This window comes from Olea europaea, unplaced genomic scaffold (genome assembly GCF_002742605.1).
Source record: "Olea europaea var. sylvestris unplaced genomic scaffold, O_europaea_v1 scaffold2065, whole genome shotgun sequence".
In the NCBI taxonomy this organism is placed as follows: domain Eukaryota; kingdom Viridiplantae; phylum Streptophyta; class Magnoliopsida; order Lamiales; family Oleaceae; genus Olea; species Olea europaea.
This window is the reverse complement of record NW_019238566.1, coordinates 3,512-27,566: the sequence shown is the minus strand read 5'-3', so window position 1 is coordinate 27,566 and position 24,055 is coordinate 3,512. Positions and strand designations below refer to the sequence as shown.

General features: G+C 36.4%; 3 protein-coding genes across 4 annotated transcripts; 1 reads left to right on the top strand and 2 right to left on the bottom strand.

The window, feature by feature from the left end:
* The first annotated feature begins 1,298 nt into the window (after positions 1-1,298).
* On the top strand, positions 1,299-5,167 carry LOC111379928 (glutamyl-tRNA reductase-binding protein, chloroplastic). Its single transcript, XM_023003373.1, has 5 exons — positions 1,299-1,859; positions 2,000-2,080; positions 2,852-2,956; positions 3,131-3,280; positions 4,724-5,167. Exons 1-5 carry the CDS (start codon positions 1,446-1,448, stop codon positions 4,961-4,963), a joined length of 990 nt encoding a protein of 329 aa, XP_022859141.1. The 5' UTR covers positions 1,299-1,445; the 3' UTR covers positions 4,964-5,167.
* Positions 5,132-6,082, bottom strand: LOC111379929 (protein THYLAKOID ASSEMBLY 8, chloroplastic). The gene has a single exon (XM_023003374.1). The coding sequence runs from the start codon at positions 5,994-5,996 to the stop codon at positions 5,310-5,312; it is 687 nt and encodes a 228-aa protein (XP_022859142.1). The 5' UTR covers positions 5,997-6,082; the 3' UTR covers positions 5,132-5,309.
* An 11,847-nt stretch (positions 6,083-17,929) lies between these two features.
* On the bottom strand, positions 17,930-22,265 carry LOC111379931 (GATA transcription factor 28). Of its 2 annotated transcripts, none has more exons than XM_023003377.1 (8): positions 22,050-22,265; positions 21,407-21,727; positions 20,703-20,786; positions 20,493-20,626; positions 20,237-20,368; positions 19,286-19,391; positions 18,279-18,350; positions 17,930-18,162 (listed from the first exon to the last, which is right to left on the bottom strand). In XM_023003377.1, exons 2-8 carry the CDS (start codon positions 21,701-21,703, stop codon positions 18,100-18,102), a joined length of 888 nt encoding a protein of 295 aa, XP_022859145.1. In that variant the 5' UTR covers positions 21,704-21,727; positions 22,050-22,265; the 3' UTR covers positions 17,930-18,099. The 2 variants fall into 2 exon arrangements, with proteins under 2 accessions (XP_022859145.1, XP_022859144.1); XM_023003376.1 differs by having other exon boundaries at positions 21,407-21,703; positions 22,050-22,252.
* Positions 22,266-24,055: the final 1,790 nt, after the last annotated feature.

The window sequence follows — 24,055 nt, the reverse complement described above, 5'->3', positions numbered from 1 at the left end:
GGAGGGTGGGCCACTCGACTGTGCCATTGTGATATTATGATTATTGGCGCTGTCGAGTGAAAGACTTCTTGGGTGATCATAGGGGTAGTTAGGGGATGAGCCTCTAATGGTCACAAGAGGATGGTCCACTCGTCGATGTCGATTTCATATTGATCATTCGATTATTGATATTGATATTGTGCAAAACTCTATCTGGTGCATAGTAGGTAGGTCAATGGCCCAATAAAATGAAAGATTTCAAATGAAATGATTTCGAGTTGACTTTGATAAATATTGGAATACGATGCTTCTTTATCGTTATGTTTAAAGTAAATAACATAGTGACATATATCGTTATTATTCATATTTATAACTTGTATGATTTTTGCTTACTAAGCATTGACTTATGTAGTTTTTGCATTGTAAGTGAGTTTGGAACTACATAGAGAGCACGACTAGTTGTGGAACTCTTACGGAATTTCAGAGTTCGATATATATGGATGACGACCTGTAAGGTTATTTTCTGAGCTGCTATTTTGTGCTTATGGCCTATTTTATTGTATGTTGGGATCCTGTGATGTATATCTTTTGACATAGCATGTAGACATGTTTATAACCTCAGAATATATATGTTTGATTATGTCGATATGATTTTGGTTTAGAGACATAGCTTATGTCGTTTTATCAGGTGAAAAAAGTGTGAAATTCTATGTTAAGGTTGAGTCATCAATTCCATTCCCACATAGGTTAATGAATAGTTATCTATATGAATGGGGTGTGCCAGTACTCTCTAAAAGAATTAATGTCATTATCACTCATAATTATCGTTTCATATTGATCCAACATCTTAAGAAATTTTTTTACTGTACTTAGAAAAAAAAATATTCAAATTAATGTGCAAATTTCGTTTAATTATGAATAATTTTGTATAAAAATTTGCTTTTATGAGGGAATTACCAAATTGTCACTAAATTTTGTAAAATGTTTTTACGGGATCACTAAACTTTAAAATTTACTCATTTTATCACTGAATTTTGCAAAAAAATTTCTCAGGGATCATTAAATTTTTGCAAAATTCAATGACTATATAGAAACTTTTTGCAAAGTTCAGTGAATTGAGTGATTTTTAAAATTCAATAACCCCGTGGAAACTTTGTGACTCCGTAGAAACTTTTTGCAAAGTTCAGTGAATTGAATGATTTTTAAAGTTCAATAATCCCGTGAAAACTTTTACGAAGTTCAATGACTATTTGGCCAATTCACTTTTACTTTTATCTACTTATTACTTATAAGTAGACTGTAATGGTATGGATCCCAAACATTCTATCTAATCGCCTTCCATCTGTGCTTCTCAGAGCCGCCACACTCGCAATCTCAGGTGCTCACACTGCAGAATCGGAAATCCTCTGTTCCTCTTCCAATCGCCAGAAGCTCTTGTACCGAACCACACTAATTTCTCAGTTCAAATGCTTCCCCAAACCAAATTCTCCATTTCTCATCTCCCCCCTTCAATTTTCCCCACAACTCATTTTCTCAGGCCTTCATTTCCACCCTTAAAACCAATCACCTTGGAATTTAAGTCATTAAGAACAAACCCATGTCACAGATTTTCAATCCAGCCTTTGAAATGCTCGGTTTCTGTAGTTTCAGAGCCAACAAACTTGGAATTGACCAGCAATCCCAAACCTTTTCCTGCTGAGGTTTCGAGGACAATCATGGAATTGTCTTCTGTGGGCACTTTTTCTGGTATGAGTCGAGAGGGTTGGCCTCTGGGATTTGGCGTTCGCTTTGCGGTTGACCTAAATGGGACTCCAATTTTGTGCTTGAATGAGTCCAATAGGGAACTTTTTGTGGATAAGAGGTGCAGTATTCATGTTCAGGTTTGTGCTTCTTCACTGAATTGTACAGTTTCTTTGGTTCGGAGAATAATGTATAGCCAAATTATTAATTTGTTTGAATTTCAAATTTTTGTAAGTGGAAGGAAAATAATGGATTGTGATTAAGAATTACTTTCTCCCAGCTAGAGCAATCTGGATTGCGGACGCCACAATGCACGATACATGGGAACCTTGATAAACCTGGAGATAGAATGGCTTTGAAGGTAAAAAATAAAATAAATCCACGTTCATGTTCTGAGAGTCTTCCTTTATTTTTTAGCTTGAATTCATCGACCTGTTTTATAATATAACTCTTAGTCTTTTCCATTTGTTTAGTTATGAATTAACTCACGAGATATATGCTAGGGTCCATTAATTTAGGTTGTTCACAAAGGGCCAAGTTTTGGAACTGTGGGAAGATGATTAATTTAAGTTAGAATTTTAGTGGATGACTATGTTAGTCTCTGTTACTTGTCTACTATTGATGTGAGAAGCAGAAGGTCAGATGCATTCAATAATTTTGTAGTAATCGGGATTATTTGAAAAGCTTCATATCTCAGAACCAGATCATGCAGCCATTTATTTGAAAATCATTATACGTAGATAGTATTATGGCATATTATTAGTGCATAAATATTGTTTTCTTCTATAGAAGCTTATTTTCAAAAGCAATGTTGCTCCTAGAGACATTTCCATGAAATTGGTAAGAATGCACTCATATGTACAAGTTTTTTATATTTCACAAATGGACACGATGGGTTATATATTTATGAATCGATAGATCCATCAGTAGATTCACACCTGAGATCTTTCTACAAATAGTAGTGTTATCCACCCCTATAGCCATGTTCTATTGGGAGGAATAAAACAAAAATTGTCTTTCGGAGAGATGGTTGATAGCCTGGTCTTGAAATCGGTATAGTTTTGATAACTCAATTGAAGACTATTGACACAAAATGAATTCTCATTTGGTTGTTAGTTTTCTTCTTTTATAGAGACTTCATTCAGCATGGAAGAAGCGTTTCGGAGAAGAAGTAGATGAAAACAACATATATGTAATTGATGTTGAACGGGCACTTCAGATGGATGATTTTGCTGAGGTTTGTTGTATCCAACATTAGCATTCTTCGATTATTCATTCTTGAATGAACGTTGTTGTGTTTTGTGTTTTTTTCTTTTTCTTTTTTTGCCTTTCTTCCTTTTTATTCTTTTTTTCTAAAGAAATGTACAGCTAACTATTTGAAGCTTGTAAATAATGATAAGAACGACTGCAGGATGGTACGTGGGTTTCGTCATCCGAATATGCATCAGCTAATCCAGATCCACTTCGAGACTTTGCAAAGAAGGTTATTGATGATATAAATGCACACAATATGGAGGATGTTCATCGGTTTTGCAACATTTATGTGGATTTGGATTTCCAGGTTTGCACCCAAAACAATCATACAACCTAACATGGCTTGTTCAGTAGAGTGTATTATTTGGACAGTATTAAAGTAGAGAAAGAAGCTAACATCATGTCTATAGTAGGGTCCAGTCAGTCCAATACTGTACAAACTATAGTGTTACCATTTTTGATCATGTAGCTTCTTATATTAGCACTCTAGGAACAAGGATTATTATAGCTTCTTTGCAGTATTGGTTAACCATGTTGTATGTCAAAGGAATGATACCGAAGAAAAAGACATTCTTAAGATTTGGGCCATGCATTGTTACAGCATGAGAAAGTGTATATTACTATATTATATTGTTTACAAAAGCAACAAACTACCAAGTTTTATTTTCAGTAGACTTGGTGCCAGCTTCGTCATTACTTTTTCATCTATATTCTCTACTTTTCCATTTTTTTTGGGTTGAATTAGTGGGCGATTCTTGTTAAAATGTTTTCTCAAAATTGTTCTTGGTTCTCTGTCCTCAATTTTTTCTCCTCGCACTCGCTTTTCTGCTTATACCTTGATATATTTCATTGCACATAGCCGGATTCACTTTTATCTGTTATTCTCCATGGAATCCTTTCCTTCATGCGTGAGGAGCCATTGAGTGCTGAACTGAGAGGAAGCCCTATAATTGAAATAACTAAGCAAGGAGACTCGTGTCATTTTTAATAATGTTATTCTCTAATATTAGTATTAGTGGAGGTAAAGACTTGGTGATCTATAGAAAATAAGAAGTTGAAATTTGCTAACTATGATAACATTGCCAAACCTTGTTTAGCTAACATGGCAAGGTTGAAGGTTTTTAAGATCACTGAAACTAAAAGCCTGGATTTGGGGTAGCACAATTTTTCCCAAGAAACCATGCGCTTTAGTGGAAGCTAAGAGATAGATTCTACTATTTGGTCAGGACAAATGAATGAGTGGCTGTGAAGCATGCTCCGGAGGAGATTGACCCTTCTCCGAGTCAGTCTAGTCAGAAAGGGGAGGGCATGCTGTATATACTGCATTTCTGGAGTATGGCACTTTCCCATTAACCAAAATACAACCCATTCCAAGATATCTATCCGTCATGAGAATGGAACTCCATCCCAATTTGTCTTTTTATTTATTTAGTTTCGAAAAAGTAGCCAAGTGGTGATTTAAGGAATTTCATATGAATTACTTTGCATGTTTATTAATCTTAGATAGGCTTAAATCATGCAGTACTACCCACTCAGTTCATGTTTGGTATGCTAAACAAGACTCAAGAACATAATGAACAAGATTTTAATGTCCCTTTTGTTTTCTATCAAGACCTTCCTTTGCTTTGTTCCTTTTGTTCACTGGAGGATGGAAAATGTTTGTTACATAAAAAAACAAGTGAAGAATCCATCTTGTGTTTATACTCCTGCAATCGTTTATCATTGGATTCTTTTTTCCCTTAAAATCCAGGTGTTGGATGCCATGATGGTTTGGGTCGACCGGCTAGGTTTTGACATGCGCCTCAGGTCTACCCAAAATGATGTATATGAGGTCCGAATTCCTTTCCCTAGAGAAGTGACGGATGAGAAGGGCGCAAAATCATCGTTCAACGGTATGTCTCAACTTGCTTGGGAAGTAGAAAAGAATGTTCAAGTTCCAGAATTCAGAAAGGTGAAACAACTGAAGAAGATCATAGGGGGAAGAATTTAAGTCATTTCTGAAATTGTTTTGGTCTTCTACTTCAAATTCTGTGTTTCCAACATGAAATGAATTTCATTGTGTTGTATTTTTTCCTATTTTTCTGTTATGTACATTTTGGTGGGAAGAGCGAAGGGTTGTTTGACCTCTGGATTCATACGTCAATTTTGTACATCGAGACAATTGAACAACAATTACATTAGTGCATATACAATATACAGTACAGACATGATGCGACAATAAAGGAAGAAGATTTTAACTTCTTTTTCTTCGTCACCATACCAAATATATCATTAGCCTTGAGAAATCACATAATGCACACTGATAAAACCCCAAAAAAAAATAATAATAATAAAATCTAAACCCTTGGTTTCTCCAAAACACCCCTACAAGACCTCCTTAATTCCTCGTCAATCTCATCGGCCATTTTATCCTCTCCAAATCTCCTCAACCCTCTGCTCAATACTTTGCCCAAATACTCATCCACTGTTACCCTAGAACCCCACCCAATCTTCCTCATCATCTCATAAATCCTGACCGTTGATTCTTTCCTCTCGGCATTAACCAAAGCTTTAATCAGCCTCGATAATCCCTTAATATCATCACACTGAATCCCTCCTTCCTTTTCCATATCAAGAAATAGGGCATCAATTTCATCTCTGAATCCATTCCTGGATAATGCGAGAACCAGGTCGGCGTAATTGCCGAAATCGACGCTGTATTCTGATCGGAGTGTTGAGAACACTTTGAGGGCGAGAATGCAGTGGTCTTGGCGCAGGAGCTCCTTGAAGGTAGCGATAAGGTCGGATTTGATGAGGCGGGAGAGGATGTGGGTGGGGAGATTTGTCCGGTCGGTTCTGTGGGCGCGTTTGAGGGCCTGGATGGCTTGGATTGCTTCAGTGCTTAAGATCCGACCTTTGAGGAGTGGCCCACGGTTGTCTCGTGGGCCACACCGTATGATGGAGAAGCGGTGGAGTCTGGCGGAAGCCGCCATGGATTGGGATGCAGGTAGGAAATTTAGATTTGAGTGTAAAGAGGAGGCCATTGCGCTGGTGGGATGAGAGTAACCGAAGGGATAAAATCAAGTGGATTTTGGTCCATGATGGGAGATAATATAGGAAATGACATTTTTGTGTCCTTTTAAGGAAATGGTAAAATTATACTTTCAACCCACCTATAACCTTTAAAATCGCAATCTTCACTCCCCAACATTTTAGGTCATAGTTTTTGTTTTAATTCCAATGAATTTGCAACCCACCTCCCACAAATAATTTCTTAACGGCTCTGTTTGGTTATAGCTATTCTTACACCTATAAATTACACGCGTTATGGAGGAGATTCCATATATATTGATGTGGCATCAACTATTTATTGATTGGGCCTGTTTAATTAAACAATTGTATTTTAGGTTCGACCCATTAATCACTTAGCCCATTTACATTTTCCTTTATGTATGTGTAAGTTCACTTCATTAGGGTATGTTTCCTAACCCTAACCAAACTCTCATGTTTCTTGGACTCTTATATTATTTTGTTCAGCCGTTGACCACTGGAGTGCAAACGGATGTCGGACCTTTTTCCCGACTTGCAACATTTGTCTTCTAACGGGATGTTTAGTGTGCCGATGATGTCTGCATGGAGAGAGCGAGGTTAGGATTCTGTTGACACATTTCTTTGGATCAACAGATTCACGCCGTCTATGAAAAACAGTATGTGAACCATGTTATCACCACGTCCAAAAAGCTATTGCAGAAAGATAATTTTCGGCCAGTTCTCTATCAAAAAATAAAAGAAGTCTGCCACAGCAAATAAAAAAGGGAGCTACTAGACGAGGATCTGAAAAAAGTTCTGGAAAAAAATGGTGATTTTCGGCCATCAAAATGGCCAAAAAAACATATATGGGAAAGGAAGATTCTGGCATAAATGGCTACCGAAACGTGAAAAGATTTTGAAAGATAAAGCAATTTTCTTGAACCCGTGAGAAGCTACTGACAAGACGTTGGAAGACCCAAGATCCTTCCACCAAAATGTATGGTATTTGTCTCTACCGTCGACCGTCAAAGCCTCTACAGACACAGATCAAGAATATTGAGGCATCTGCTAGCAGCTTTAGCCTCGAAGACGGTCGTCTTGGTGGTGGCATCTCGATTTATCCTCATAGCTATCAACTTTGACCAGTGGCGAATCCAGGATTTGAGGTCAGCTAGGGCTATTATTGCCATTGACCATCGATAGTCAACAATCGGAATAGCGAGATTGTTTATTAATATTTAATTAAATAATATTAAAAATTCTTCAACCTATATGTAAATGGACTAAATCGTAAATTTATCATTTTCACTTATCATAGATTCACATTGATTCACATACCACAGTTCACATATATCACATATTCTCAAAATTCACAAAATCCCAAAATTTCACATCATAACTCATAAATGATAAATCATAACTCACAATCAACTCATAAAACAGAAAATTATCTATGCATCATCAAGAGATGTATAAAATTGTACAGAAAATCAACAAAATCATGCATACCCAAACTGTGTATTAGTGCATTTCTATCAATATGTGTATACAGAATTAGATAGAATATTAATAAATTATAAAGACATGTGAAGCAAAAATGCAAAAAATAAGCAAATGAACTGCCTAATTAGTAAAATGATTTGACGCAAAATTTTAGACACAGAAAAATTATACCTTGTTGCCAAAACCCTAAAAGCTCATTCTTTTGGGAACATCACAAGACTAATAAAAAGCCTAGACATTTCACCTATTTTAAGAAGAGAAGCAAGGAGTGCTAGCATGCTATGTGACGGTGTGAGTCGGAGAACGGGGGCCAAGCAGTTAGAGGTCGAGGATAGGGTTCGGTGTGAGATGAAACATCGAATGAAATGAAAAAGTCTATGGGCTTGTTTCCTTTGCAATTCTTAATGGGTCATTGTTTTTTTTTTTTTTTTATAAAAAAAAGTCTAATAAAGAAAAGACCCAAAATCTAAAAACAAAAAATTGGCCCAAGAATACACCTTCTTCCCCTTTTACTTCCCCTATAACTTCACTGCGTCTTCTTCCCTATTTCTTCTTCAATCTACCCTATAACTTCACTGATCTGAGCAAGGGCGTTGTCTGTAAATTTCGATAGATCCAGCATGTGCAATCGCACCCCCTCGTCAGGTGCTGGATCTGCCACTAACTTTGACAATGGCAACAAGGTAGCACTATACCGTTTGGATTTCAACCTCGAACTCTTGATTGCTTGTATGAATCAAAGTTTTCCGTTTTCCTTCAATTTTTTGGGATGGTTGTTTTTTGGGTGAACTAGAAATAACTTTTGGAAGGAAATACAAAATTTGGTGTGAGATGTTTCCAGCTTGAAAATTTATTAATTCATTATGAGGCCTTATTTGCCACCTACTCGAGGAAATATCTCAACCAATATTCAGCCCCTAACTGCAGCCTTTGAGGTAGATAAAAGCAGCCGTTGCATTTCAGGAAAATTTCTGATGATCACTATTAAGATAAACAATAATGCTACTCCTACACACTTGGGTTACAAAGTAAGGTGACAAAGCAACGTGGACGGCCAGGATTAAAATGCTACGGACAATTGTGATTGAATCATCAAAATAATTGTGAAAGATTAGGTGCCAAACTAAAATAATGTTCTGCAATGTCAATCTCAATCAAAACAGGGGAGAGAGAACTCCGAGAAAAGACGGGGAATGGGGTAGTATCTATGACCACCATTTCCTCCGGCAGTTTGATATTGCAGTAGTAAGAGCTTTATCTCCGGCAATGGGAGATTGTATCTATGAAAGAGGGTTCTCATTCTTTTCTCTTACCCTTCCCTAGCTTTATCACTGGACCTTTTCTATTCACACTTCCTGCTTCATTTTCGACGTAAAAAAATTCTAATCATTTTGTTGGAATTGCAGGCAGAGAGAACTCAAAGAAAAGAGAATGAAAAGAATCTTGGTGTCCTGGTAAAAAATTTGAATGGGTATGTATCAATTTTTTGCTTCTTTTATTTCTCACTTTATGTTTCTGTCAAATTTTGGCTCCTTGAGTAATTTGTTGGCTTTTTTTGTTCAGTTTTTGGCTCATAGTTGGTCATTACAGTTTGTTGATACGTGGTTTAGGAAAAGCTCGTTTTTTTGTGGTTTAAGCCTTCTTAGTTGGCTGGCTTCCTTGGTATCTAGAGGTTATTCTAGATTTCTAACAAAGTGATATGCATTTTTCAAAAAGAGAACCGAATCACATTCATCGTGCAGCTCCGAACCGAATCACTTATCCTATTACTTTCAGCTATGTATTGACTAAAAATTGATTGTTTATGTTGAGCTAGAATATGTTCAATCTAGCTTAATTGACATGTAATTCTCTTACGATTATCCTAGCTGCAAAAGTAATTTTTGAATTGTTGTTTCTGTTGAGCTAAAATCGTCATGTGTAAATAACTGAGCTAAAAATCTTTATGTATGATGAAGTCCGTGAAAGATTGGTGGAACATATATGCACTTTATAGAGCTATGTATTGATTTACATATACCATTTTGAATGCGTAAATAATGGATGTGTTCATGTTTCGTAGGCGAAGAGAATATGGAGGAAATTTTGTGCACAGAATCCAAAAATGATAATGTCGAGGACAATGTGAATGTTGTGGAAGGTTACACGAAAGGAAGAGATAGTTTGACTATGCCTGAGGTTGGCATGAAGTTTAAGGATGAAAAAGAAGTATATGAGTTTTATGCGAGATATGCTTATGCCATGGTATTCCGATTAGGAAGAGGACTTCATCGAGGGATGATGCTGGGGTTTTGAAATTTGTCACGTTCACATGCAGTCGTGAGTGACGAAAAAGTAGTAATTCAAGCACTACTCTGAAATCGCAACCAACAATTCAGATGGGCTGTAAAGCTAGAATATCTGCATCTTTAGATATCCATGGTTACTGGAAACTTAACACTGTCCACCTTAAACACAACCATGAGACAAGTCCAACTAAGTTGAGGTTATATCGGTGCAATCGAGTGTTGAGTGCCCATGTGAAACAAAGCTTAAAGTGAATGACATAGAAGGAATACCGTTGCATAAAAGTTTTAACTCTTCAATCGTTGAAGCATGTGGTTACAAGAATATGACGTGTGTCGAAAATGATTGCCTTAACTACATTCGACAAGTGAGACGACTCAGACTTGGTGAGGGTGATGCAGTTGCAATACAGTCTTACTTTTTTGAAATATAAGCACAATGCTCGAGATTTTTCTTTAGTATTGACTTGGATGATGATTTACGGTTGAAGAATGTCTTCTGGGCAAACAACCAGTGTAGGCAAGCATATAAAGAGTTCGGGGATTTCGTCACATCCGATACAACTTATCTTACGAATAAGTATGACATGCCATTTGCACTGTTTGTTGGCGTTAATCATCATGGGCAATCGACGTTGTTAGGTTGCGATTTGGTATTGAATGAGGACACTAATACCTTTGTTTGGTTGTTTAGGATATGGCTTAAGTGCATGGATGGGAAAGCTCCGCATGGAATAATTACAGATTAAGATAGAACCATGCAGAATGCAATTGAAATAGTTTTTCCAAATACAAAAACATAGGTGGTGTTTGTGGCGTATTTTGAAAAAGTTGCCAGAAAAATTTGGATGCCACATGGATAAAGCTTCGATATTTTCGATTGTACATGTACTGGTTTATGATTCACAGTCTATCAAAGAATTTGAAGAAGGTTGGAGAGATATAATCAAAATGTATGAGTTGAATGATAACGTTTGGTTGCCCGGATTGTATGAGAACAGAGTTCGTTGGGTGCTCTGTTTCCTGAGAACAACCTTTTGGGCTAGTATGTCAATGACACAAAGAAGTGAAAGTATGAATGCATTCTTCGATGGTTATCTACATGCAAAGACCTCGTTGAAACAATTCGTCCAGCAGTACAAACAAGCACTACGGAATAAGGTTGAAAAGGAGTTTATTGCTGATTTTAAGTCATTCTCTCAAATCTTACCGTGCGTAACAACGTATGAAATTGAGAAGCAATATCAATCATACTATACCATTTCGAAGTTCAAAGAGGTTCAATCCGAGTTTACGAGAAAAATGTATTGTGATCTCATATCTGCAGTAGAGGGACATATGGGGACGAAGTATGAAGTATGTGAAGATGTAGTCCGTGGCAAGTGATGAAAGAAAACAATATTTTTGGTGTTGTTTAATAGAGAAAAATGTGAAGTAAATTGCAGTTGTCACCTGTTTGAGTTTTGGAGAATATTGTGTAGGCGTGCGATTGCAGTTTTGATACATAATGACTTTACTGTCATGTCGGATCGGTACATTTTACGGAGGTGGAGGAAAGATGTTACCAGGGCACACACGAGGTCGTCGTTCACTACGATGGTTTGGTTACCACTCCAGCACAGATGAGGTCTGACGACATGTGTCATTCGTTTGCAGAGGTGGCAAACCTTGCAGCAGACAACGATGAGAAGTATGGTGTGATCATGGATTGGTTACAACTTCAAAAGAAAGAACTTAGTTCAACAAAGTTCGGTAGTAATAACATTTTGCAGTGTATTCTATCTGAAAAAATAGGAAGTGGGATTGTACGGGATCGAAAGCATCGAAGAGGAAGGAGGCACCTAGGACTAAAAGGAGAAAAGGCTCGTTAGAGGCGAGATCGAACAAATCAAAGGTGTATTCTAATGTCACTCTTGTAATCACTTTCTGTTGTATGGTAATTACCGGCAGTTTTGGTGCACATGCTGGCACGATCGAACCAAACAAAAGGAAAGAGTCTGATACCAAAGCATAGTAATATCCCCAATTTGACGGTATATTGTTCGTTTTTAATTGATGTGGTTTTTTATTGTTTCTACTATGGGCTTCTTAATTGATTGCTTGACACATTGTTGCATGCTGAAATATCTGTCCAGAGCTAGGTTGGAATGCCACTTTAGGAGGCATCTGGGTCGGCCTAGTTCAATAGTCCAACCTTTAACTCATTGCCTTTTCCTGTGCATATCCATAGCCAGTTTTCAGAAAAGTGATAACTCGAATGTAATGGCAGTGGCTTTTGTAAAGTATCCACTTTTGTAATTACAGTGACATTTGTAAAGATTGACCACAATGTTATTACAGTAACTTTTGCAAATTATCCACTTTTGTAATTGTTCCCTGTCATGTTTGAACTGTCGAATGTGACTCAATTGTAAGGGATCTTTCAATTTTGCATAATGAAAGTTTTGATTTTAATTTGTGCATTAACTTATGTTTCAAGTATCGAATGGTTTTGCTTTTATGATGAGTTTGCCTTCCAATTTACGGTGATTAATAAAGGCCGTTATGGCTCGTTCAAAACTCATGCGAAACATTATACATGTGGATGCACATTAAATGAGATTCAAATATGCAGATTAATAACTACTGGAATAACAACAGAAATCTAGAATGTTCCATTACACTACAGACAGATTTCTATCAGAATAATGCTTTCGAAGACTACATCACCAAAAAAAAAAAAATACATATTACAGAAAAGACTACATCGCCAAAAAAAATAATTAAAAAAATACGTATTACATGACTTAACCAACTACACTATGCCTTGTCTTTCCTCTTATTGTCTTGTTCAGCAGGTGATTTTCCACGACGGACGGTGAAGTTCACGTTCACTGAAATCAAAAGTTCCGCACAGTCATTAAGCTGCACTTGAGATTTGAATGTTCGAGACAAATCATCAACTTCTTTCTGTGCCACTGGTTTAGCCAACATAACGCTAGCGTTACTGGATTCGCCGGTTGCTTCTCCTGATTCGCTCTAATCCCAAAAACCGCACTTCGAAATGCAACAATTGAAGAATTTGCCTTTGTTACGGGTTTCCTTTTCCACCACAAAAATTATTTGAAATCCTCTCGCACAATCTAGGCATTGGCGTTTTATCGGACAATCGCCAAAGAAGTGCCCAACACCCGGAGTTCCTTCTCGGCATTCTGTCGTAATAGTGAATATGAAATTATCAATAATTTCAGGATAAACTATAATAAATTTTACTGAGATGTCTATAAAGCAATAACATGATACATAAACACAAACAATGATTATTAAAATCTAGAAGAACTGCATTCGAAATTATACAAGCAATCCACATGATATATATTGGCTTCAAGAATTGCATTCGAAATACTAATAGTTGCTTTTGTTCATGGCATTTGGGAAAATGAAGCAAAATCCCAGAAAGTTGACATACATGCCTTTAGATTAGCAGAAAATAAACAAAAATCATCATTTTCAGCATAATCCAGTACCCATTTTTCACAAAATCGTCAAAATTTTCAGCATAATCCAGTATCCGCTTTTCACAAAATGTTCATGACATTCTGTCTTGCTGAATTGAACCCAGTAAAATAAACTAGCAAATATGAAAATCGAACAATAATTATAGCCTAAACTCCAAATTTCAAACTTCAAAAAAACTCAAATCCCAAGTCTAAAATCCAGCTTATACACAGAACACCACCATAACAACTCATGGTTTGACAGTACCAAAACAGCAACCCTCTAATACAATAAATGAACTAATAGCAAACCAAAGACCGAATTTATAGCAACCACATAACTCAATTTGCATTTCACAGCATTTCCCTAAAAATTGAACATAACCTAACCAATAAAGTCAATAAACCATACCTCTAAAGTTTTGTCGGATCTAACTTTGTGACGTTAGTTGGCTCGACGGCTAATTGAAGGCGGGAAAGGTAATTTATTCTAAACTCTCACCGTATCTAATAGTAACTTTGTTCGTGACGTAACATTCTTCAAATAAATATTGACGCTGGAGGTGTGGTAAATGTCGGTGTCGACTGCCGGAGGTTAGTATTTCGAGAAGGGTTTGATTTTGGGAAAGAGAAAATGGGGAAGAATAATAGGGGAGAGAGAGAACGAAAGTCAGAGAATCTGAAAATGGGGAAAAATAATAGGGGAGAGAGAAATCAGATACGGATTTCAAATTTAATTTTTTTTTTAACACTGGTGCCACGTCATTTTGTAAGGGGACTTTGTCAAGGGATTTCGGCTGTGTAGTGCGAGTGTAAGATAAATTGCTGGCATCACAATGAATCACAATACATTGGTCTTTCTTTTGTCCACCGGATAAACATGGCGGTGGCATGCAATTTAAACCATCCACGCAGTTTTTGCAAATTGATTATGCTTTTCAGAATTGTCCTTTTGTTGACTTTTTTGGCAACTCAATTTTCGGCAACTACATGGATCATTTGTTGCCTTTCTACTGGAGCGGGTCAACCCATTTGTTGCTTGATCCCAATAGCAGATGGGCGGGCCTATTCAATTAAAGGTATGCTTGGGGACTTACATTTGAGCATTGTAGAATTGGGTCCTAGGATTTATTTTTCTTGGGCTGGCTCCCGATTTTATCAAATGTATTTGGGCCCACGAGATATTTAACCATTTATTCATCTTTGGCCATTTCAATCTATTTTCTTTTCCAAATTTATGAACCCCATTCAACCTATAGTCTCTCTATGTTCGACATGAGTGCACTTGAATTTTTGGAATGTTACTAGTGGCCTTGCTCATGGATTGTCCAAATTATTTTTAAATGGAAGGCAACTAAGTCAAAAATTGAGAGCAAAGGGCTGGTTTTACATGTCCACAATAGATTGAGCTTTGGAAACACAACCCATAATGAATCATGAAATGCATTGCATCGATGGTTCAATGGATAATTTTTTTTTTTGCTCTATTTTTGTATTGAATTTGGTAATGATGGATGTAGCATAAATCCCTGACTTAAACAAAATTGGGAAAGAATTGTGGAACTATAATATTGCGTACTAGCCATTGGACAGAAGTTTTGAAACAACTTCGTATTTGATTATTGGCTTAGGTTTTTTCGATATTATGCTCCTTTGGTAATTTTCAAGGGAAAGTGGCAATATCCTTTCAATGTTCGGCTATACATCAAGCTCAAAAGCAGTCATGGACAGCCTTCCATACTTGTCATAAAGGTATTGCTTCGAGTTTTATTGCCGCTACCACTTTCATCTCAGATATTCTTGTGAGTAGTCATTGATACATCCGAATGCCTAACCTAATCATTGTAGGCAAGCCTTAGCTCATGGTTATCTCTATTTTAGGCAAGCTCTAAGACCTCGTGGGTCTAAAGCTAGCTTATAAGACTTCGTAACTTTGAAGGCGAGCTTTAGCTCATTGATTTCCTATTAATTTTGTGTCATCTTCCTTGAATAAAGGAAGATGCGATATCTTGGAGTTATCGTTCCCTAAATAAAAGAAGATGCAATATTTTGGAGTCCTCATTTTTTGAATAAATAAAGAGGTAGCATCCTTTGGAATTTTTGTTTATTGAAGAAGGAAGAGGCTAATCAACAGATGTGTTTAGCCTTGCAAAAGGAGCATTTCCTGGTCTCATTCGTGAGATGCTTATTCCTCACCTCTCGCTATCATCGAGCTTAGTTTAAGACTTAGTTTATCTGAGACGTCTTATAAGACTCCGATAGTTTGAGAGCTACTCGTAGGATGGTTATTCCCTGCCTTTTAGGTGCTCATTCCTGATTTTAAGAGATGTTTATTTCCCGTCTCTTACTATTGTTGAGCCTAGCTGTAAGACCTCGTCATTTCGAGGCCTGTTTATAAGACTCCTATAGGTCGAGAGTTATTCGCGAATGTTTATTTCCAACATTGCCAGATGCTCATTCCTGGCTTTGCAACATGTTTATTCATCGCTCTTCACTATCACTGAGCCCAACTATAAGACATCGTCTATTCGAGGCCTGTTTATAAGTCTCGATAGTTTGAGATTACCCAACAGCTCGATATTTCTTCCTTACCTCGTGAGATGCCTCATCATATGAGTTGTTACATTACAAATACATTTATATTCAAGAGAGCTCATCATGCTTCTGCATAAGCTATATCATAGCTACTTATTTGTCTAGAGCATCGCCTCTGTTACTTATGTCCAGAGCATTGCCTTTGCAACTCATGTTCAGAGCATCAATTCTACAACTTATGTCCAGAGCATCAACTCTGCAACTCATGTTCAGAGCATTGCCTCCACTACTTATACATCTAAAGAATCGCTTCTACTACTCATGTCAAGAGCATCGGCTCTACAACTTATGTCCAGAGCATCGCCTCTGCTACTCATGTCCAGAGCATTGCTCTGCTACTTATACATCCAGAGCATCGCCTCTGCTGCTACTCATGTCTAGAGCATCGTCTCTACTACTTATGTCCAGAGCATCGCTCTGCTACATATACATCCAAAGCATCACCTCTGCAATTTTTGTCCAGAGCATCGGCTCTGCAACTTATATCCAAGGCATCGCCTCTGCTACTTATACATCTAGAGCATCGCTTCTGCTACTCATATTCAGAGCGTCGTCTCTGCAACTCATGTCAGGAGCATCGCCTCTGCAACTTATGTCCAGAGTATCACCTCTACTATTTATATATTCACAGCATCGCCTCTACAACTTATGTCCAGAGCGTCGTCTCTGCAACTTATGTCCAGAGTGTCGCTTCTGCTACTTATACACACCTAGAGAATCGGTTCTGCTACTTATGTCCAAAGTATCGCCTCTACTACTTATACATTCAGAATATCGCCTCTGCTACCTATACATCTAAAGCATCGCTTCTGCTACTCATGTCCAGAGCATCATCCCTACTACTCATGTCAAAGTATCGTCTCTACTACTTATACATTCAGAGTATCGCCTCTGCAACTTATGTCCAGAGCATCGACTCTATAATTTATGTCCAGAGCATCGACTCTACAACTTATGTATAGAGCATCACCTCTACTACTTAGACATCTAGAGCATCATTTTTGCTACTTATGTCCAGAGCATTGTCTCTGCTGCTTATACATCTAGAGCATCGCCTCTAATACTTATACATTCAGAGCATCACCTCTGATACTTATACATTTAGAGCATCGCCTCTGCAACTTACGTACTGAGCATCGCCTCTAATACTTACATACTGAGCATCACCTCTATTACTTACATTCAGAGTATCACCTCTGTATCAACTTATCACAGCTGCTTATATATTTAGTCTCGTCTCTACATCAACTTCATTACAATGGCTTATATTTCAAGTCTGACCCGCATGATGGATTAGTCATATTACAGAGGAAATGCTTTAGAAATTTTGAAAAATTATATTAGGCATATATCTTTCGAGACAATTCACAAGTCCTCCCTTATTCGGGTTGGCACACATTTTTTTCAGGTAGTTCATAAATCCTCACTTATGGAAGCAATTTATATTCTCGAAGCAATTCACAAGTTCTTGCCTCTTTGAAACCGATGCATATTTTCAGGACAATTCATAAATCCTCATTTTTTGATTGACTTATATTCTTGTAACAATTCGTAAGTCCTTGCCTATTTAGGATCTATGCATATTTTCAAGGTAGTTTGTAAGTCTTCGCCTATTTAACAGCTTATATTTTGAAGCTCGGCCCACACATAAATGTATGACTCGGACTTAGGAGATTATTGTTACACCTATAAATTACGTGAGATGCGCGTGACGGAACGAATTTCATATACACTGACGTGGCATCGACTATTTATTGATTGGGCCTATTTTAATTAAACAATTGCATCTTGGGCTTGACCCATTAATCTCTTGACTCATTTACATTTTCCTATATATATATATGTGTGAGTTCATTTCTTTAAGGTATGTTTTCCAACTGCAACCAAACTTCATCTCTCGTCTCTTGCACTCTCATATTATTTTGCTTGATCGTTGACTTGATTATCGAAATACAAGCATTTGTCAGACCTCTTTCTTGACCAGCAACCTTTGCCTTTTTATGGGATGTTCAGTGTGCAGGTAATGTCTACGTGGAGGGGGCGAGATCAAAATTTTGTTGGCACATTTTTTGGGGTGAACAACAATAATGAAAAGAGATAATAACCAACTATTCCATTAGCACAAAAGGATTAATAATGAACAATAACAATTCGGAACAATCACTCAATCAAAACTTTTTCAATCGACATCACTTCACTACAATATAAAAAGCAGAACCGGGTTATCTTACATATGTCCTAACATATAACAATGGCCATCACAAATCATCAGCATTGTCTGCAGCTCTGAGAGCCATTTGCTCAGCCTCCAAATTTCCATTCTGCAAGGAGATGAATATAAATTACGCCACACAATGGGCGCAAACATTTACAGATTCCTAAAACTACATTGACACACATTTATATGTGGTACAAAGAGAATACTAATTGATCATACCTCGTCACTCCGATTGTGTTTAGGATTTGTTCCCACAGGGGCTGCTGCCTTTGAGAGGTCCCTCAAAGTTCCCTAAAATAAGCAAAGGCAAAAGCAATCATTATTTCACAGTTTCAACTTAAATAAATTTTATAACAATAGGAGTGGTTAGCTTATTGACTTTCGAAACTTGGTGCAATTACAAGGTAAACACACATCAAGTAATCAGCAGCGCAACCAAAATTTTATGGTGTAAAGATTTGATCCTGTAAGTTGATGTGAGGACAGCATCATAAGAAACGAACAGGTTGAATAAAATAGCAGTCACTTAACTTTTAGTGAAATTTTATGCTGGTCTCTAATCTTCATTTTATTTTAAAATTTAAATTGGTCACTTAACTTGGACATTGCTATTATTGGGTCACTCAGTCCATATCTGTTAGCTTGACTAACAGTGACAGATAAGGCGATGTGAGCATCTAGTTATTTGCAACTCGACTTTCAAGTCAGCTTTTCTCTTAGTCAAACTAACAAACATGGGCAGGAAAAATTGTCCCCTGGCAACACAAGTTGCTTTATTAAACGTTGTTATCTACTATGACAAAATTCCCTCTTTGCTAGTACAAAATCTCAGAGAAAGCAAGGAGGAGAATACAGGAGAATTTTCTAAATGAAGTCTAACATCTGCACTGTGTAATAACTATAAAACACGTGCTGGGCCTCTGAATTTGCACAGAAGCCTTGAAATCATAGACAGTCAAGCACATGACTAAAGACTACTTAATGACAACTTCCCAAACTTGAATAAATAAGAAAGAAAATAAGGTGAAACTTACAAAATGGACCAGTAGATGCAATGCAAAAAAACTAGTACTTAGTAGAGAGGCAGAACAAAAATGGCATAACAAACAAGATATCTGAAAGGAGGAGAAGTTCATAAAATATGGTGCAAACTAAAGCTAAATACTGAAATAAAAATATCTTAAAACAGCAGGTGCGACTTGAATATGATTAATCCCCATAATCACCTTATTAGCCCACATAAGTCCACAGGCATTACAAAGGGTTCTCGGCCCGTTTGGCCCCCGTCGCATCATTGGAGTTGATTTCTCGCCGATACCACAGTGCCGACAGCTGCATGGATTTCAAGGAAAACATTAATGCTCCAATACTCCTTTCGGATATCGTGATATAGAATTTTTTGATATATAGTTGCATATCATTGTTGAATGTTAGATACAAGGCCCATTTGACATGGTTTTTGAAAAATCAAAAGGAGCTTTTGGAACCCAAAATTTGCTTTTGGATTTGTTAGGCTAATTTTATGAAATTGCTACTTCTAGTTAGAATAGTTTTAAGAGGAAGTTGGTCCAATGTCACTTCCACTAAAACACTTTCGGAATAGGAATCTTTTTAAAAAAATTAGTTTTCAAACAAAAATAAAAGCAGGCTCTTCTATAGGAAGCAAAAGTCATGTCAAACGGGCTCACAATATAACAAGAAGAAAGAGAACTAGAATGGTGAACATTTCCTAGCAGTGCCCAAGAAGCTCCAAGCAAACTAACAATTTGCATATCCACGTAATGATACCATTTTGAAATCCATTTGCTACGATATCGTATTTATAAAACTAATCGCTTTCTCATGCACTTCTTGCTTAGTATCATAGTATCAGGCTTAAGAGCACTTCTGTATTGAGCTTTTTAGTCTTACAACATCTCAAACATTGAGGGTCATATAGTGCTATTCATATAGCAGCTCACCAAACTACATTAGCATCAGGTGACAAAGTATAACAAAATCCAATGTCAAAAGTCATGAGTAACTTGAGTAAACACAAACTGACAGAAAGAGAGGAGAAGGAAGGGACTAGGGAGATATCAAGAACAAGAATACTATATAACAAACAGTTGGCAACGGTCTGTAAAAGAGATGTAAATAAAAGTTGATGAAGATGTGCATATGACATGTAAACTCACGAAATCTCTTGAATTTGGGATGAAGTGCCATCTGCTCCCCAATTTTGATTCGACCCCCAACTCGAAACTGCGGATGCAGAATCATCGTTACTGGGCTTTGAGGATGCAAATTGTCCTTTATTTCGCTGCATCCTACAACGGTTAGAAAACGATTAAAGAGAAGAATCCAAAGAAAATGTGTAAGAAAAATAAATAAGTCCGTGTAAGTGCAACTTCAAACATAATGTGGGGGAATCTCAGGGAAAAATCTACATGCCTTAGAGCAACCTCCTTACGAACAGTATAACGAATTTTCTTCTCAAAATTCCGTTCTTTCCGCTTCTCACGGAATCTTATTAGTGAAGCCACTCTCTGAGGGACATTGAACTTCTCTGGGGTACCAGATAAACCCTGTTTTAATTGATCATCAGATGGTTCTAGACGAGACAAAACGCTAATATAAAAAGTTAATTCAAGTTATTCATACTCCACTATTATGAGTAGATACTGGAATCGGAGGAATGTTAGAAGGTACTTCACGTCCCCCGAGTAAAAGAAGTACAGCTTGAACCTGAAGAAAATCATCAAAACAAACTGAAATTTATCATCTCGAGAATACTAAGATAAGGACAAGAATAGGAATACTTAAAAACTAGAACATCCCAATTTTAAAATTGATGTCTAACATCAACGTAAAGCACGTAAACATGCAGGAAAATTGGAAATTTGCACATACTTTGAGACATATATAGTCACTTTAATATGACAATGAGCATGAAAGATGCCACTGATTTAGTTTTACTTGTGTGAAGTGTCAAAGAACGTACTTGTCCTGATTTTATGCTCCATATCAACACAATTCTTTGTCCAAATAACAACTAAGAACATATTCATGATTCTGTTTCGCCTACAACTATTCATCTTGTGCACATCCTATATAATTAAATTTAATAGTCAATGCATTGGGCAGCTCTTGCACACTACGATGAGTAAAAGCCTATACTAGTAGTACAACCATCCTGCTAGGAAGAAAGCATGTCAGCCAAACAACCAAGTAACTCACAACTTTAGTCTTTATTAGCAAAGAACGTGATTAAAACCTATAAGTTTACTTCTGTTTAGCACATTTTAGTAATTAAAATATACAAACAACTGAAGTATTAAAATTCTATCTCTGTAGAAAGAAGGTACCTTTTCAGGAGAGACAGAGTCGAAAACATAAACCTGGCCCTGAAAAGAGAGTGTTAGCTGATTATTATTCTCAACGCCTTGAGCCACCAATGCACCATGGTTATCAGATAAATTCCCGGGATCAGCAGAGACCTCTCCATCCATACCTTCACTTTCACCACCACCACTATTATGGCCGTGCTCTTCATGGTCCATCACATTCCCATTGCTCACATGATGATGCAAACCAGGATGATGATGATCATGCTCTTGCATATAGCCCATCATTCCCACTTCGCTCCCATGCATACTATCCATCTACACTTCAAACTAGTTTGAAACCTTTCCAACGAAAAAAAACAGAGAGAGAGAGAGAGAGAGAACACATCATAAACGGTAACGATGCACTTAAACTTCTTGAAATCATTGCCTAATTAGCCACTTCCCTATCATTATTCGAACAATAATTAAAATCAATTTCTGAAAACCTAGAAAAAGGCACATTCGATAGGGGATAAGAATGCAGCAACATTCAGCTTCATAATTAATTCAACACTCACGAAACCAAAAATTAACAGAACCTACTATAAAACTTACGAATTAAATATGAAACTGAATTATGAGTAATTTACCAAAAAAAAAAAGAACGATAAAGAAAAAATACCATTAAAATTGGATAGATATAACGGAGATTTTGAAGGCTCGGGTTATCAAGGAATTGATGAGTAGCCGAAAAATGGAGGAGATGGAAGGATTGGAGATTGGACGAAGATTTGGGGAAGATGAAGATGCGTGGGGTACAACGACAACGGGCGTTTTTTATTGATGAATGATGATAATTGTTACGTCAAACTTGTTTCCACTAAAAGGAATATTGTGAGAATGGTGTTATTTAGCCTTTTGACCATCAAGGGTGTTTTTTTATTGATATGGAAAATATGACTTAAAAAAGAAAATATTTTTCATCTTATGTGAAAAATAAAAATCACATCTATTCAAGAAAAATATTTTTCTTAAAAACAAGAAAAATTAGACATATTTTCAAAAGTTGAAAAATATTTTTCATTGAAAAAAATAGCAATCAAATGCTCCAAGTAGGAATTTGGATGAAAAATTGATATTTTCCATGGAAAATAAAACACACCCTAAGTACATGTTTGGTAGTAATTTTTCATTCCAAAAAATTAATTTTTAATCATTATTTTACTATTTTAATCGTAATTTTTTACTTTTTAATTTTTTTTTTTTACAAATAGAATTCACTTTTCCCTTTATCTATTAAAAAATAAATATTCAAAATCATTACTGAAGAAGCCCTAAGTTTTTTCTATTCTATTAAGAAGAAAAACAAAAGCTTTCTTTTTCATTTGTACCCTCAGCATTTTCATTTGTACATTCAATAATTGCTATACCTACCTAATTCAACGACAACCACTGTTTAGGCTTTTTCGCAGGGAAAACAAATTCCCATTTAAATAGTTTATTATGTTGTAATAAGTAATAATGGATATACTTCTATTTATTTCACAAAAAGAACAAAATATGCTTGAAACATTAACAATTAGTGTCAATTGGATATGAGAATGAACTGCCAAGGGCTTATATGTTTAAGATCCTAATGTGAATGGTCCACAAGTATTTGACGTCAATATATATCCAATGAGATTGTCGTTATTCTATTTAACATTTTTCTCGTGGAAAATTGAATTTAGGATACAAAATGCAGAAGAGCAGCAATGATTGAGATTTAAACCAATTTGTCTCTCCAACATTAGTCTAAAGAAAGTGCTACGTGTACATAATTGTCTACATAATGGTGTCCATAATTACACGTGGCACGGGATCCAATCTTTAATTCAAATCTCACACTGCACATCAACAGCCGGATGATTGTCACATCACATTATGGACACTATTATGTACAAGTAGAATTTTCCTTTTTCAAATGATACAAAGTAATATTTGCTCGAAAGCTATATAATGACGGAGACTTTCTTGAACCAAATTTAACCGTTCATGCAATCACAATATAAACTGCAGATGAATATTCTTTAATGGGTTAATAAAAAACGAGATGCGAATCTGAAAAACTACTGCTATTGTTTTAAACGACTGCAATCATTTTCTTGTTGCAACTGAAAACAATCCTGATTGTTTTAAAAGACTGTAGTCGTTTTTCATTCATCATTTGTTATATGAAATAAAAGAACATGAAAAAACATTCATAAAACATAAATTGGGTATGAATTAACATAAAAACGCACAATGAAGCATACATTGTAATATACATGGAAGCGTGCTCTACTACACACTGTTTAAGTATAGGGAAATACATCAAAACAGCTTAAGCCCCCGTTTGAGCCCCATTATTCCTAGATTATAATGAGATGAATAGTATTTTTTTGAAAAATGAGTGGTTGAAAAGTTTTTGATTTACGTGTAATATTATTTTATTGAAGATTGTGTGGTTAAAAGTAGGAGAGAGAAAATTTTAATTTAATGTAATGAGGAATAATGGGGGCCAAACACATGCTAAATAAAAGGAAGGTTTTTGAAAATAGACTAAGAAATGAAAACATTTGAAAAATAGTCTTCAAACAATCATCTTTCCAAAAATACCCTTTATAGAGAAATTGCAACCAAAGCCACTACAATGTATAAAAACCTTCA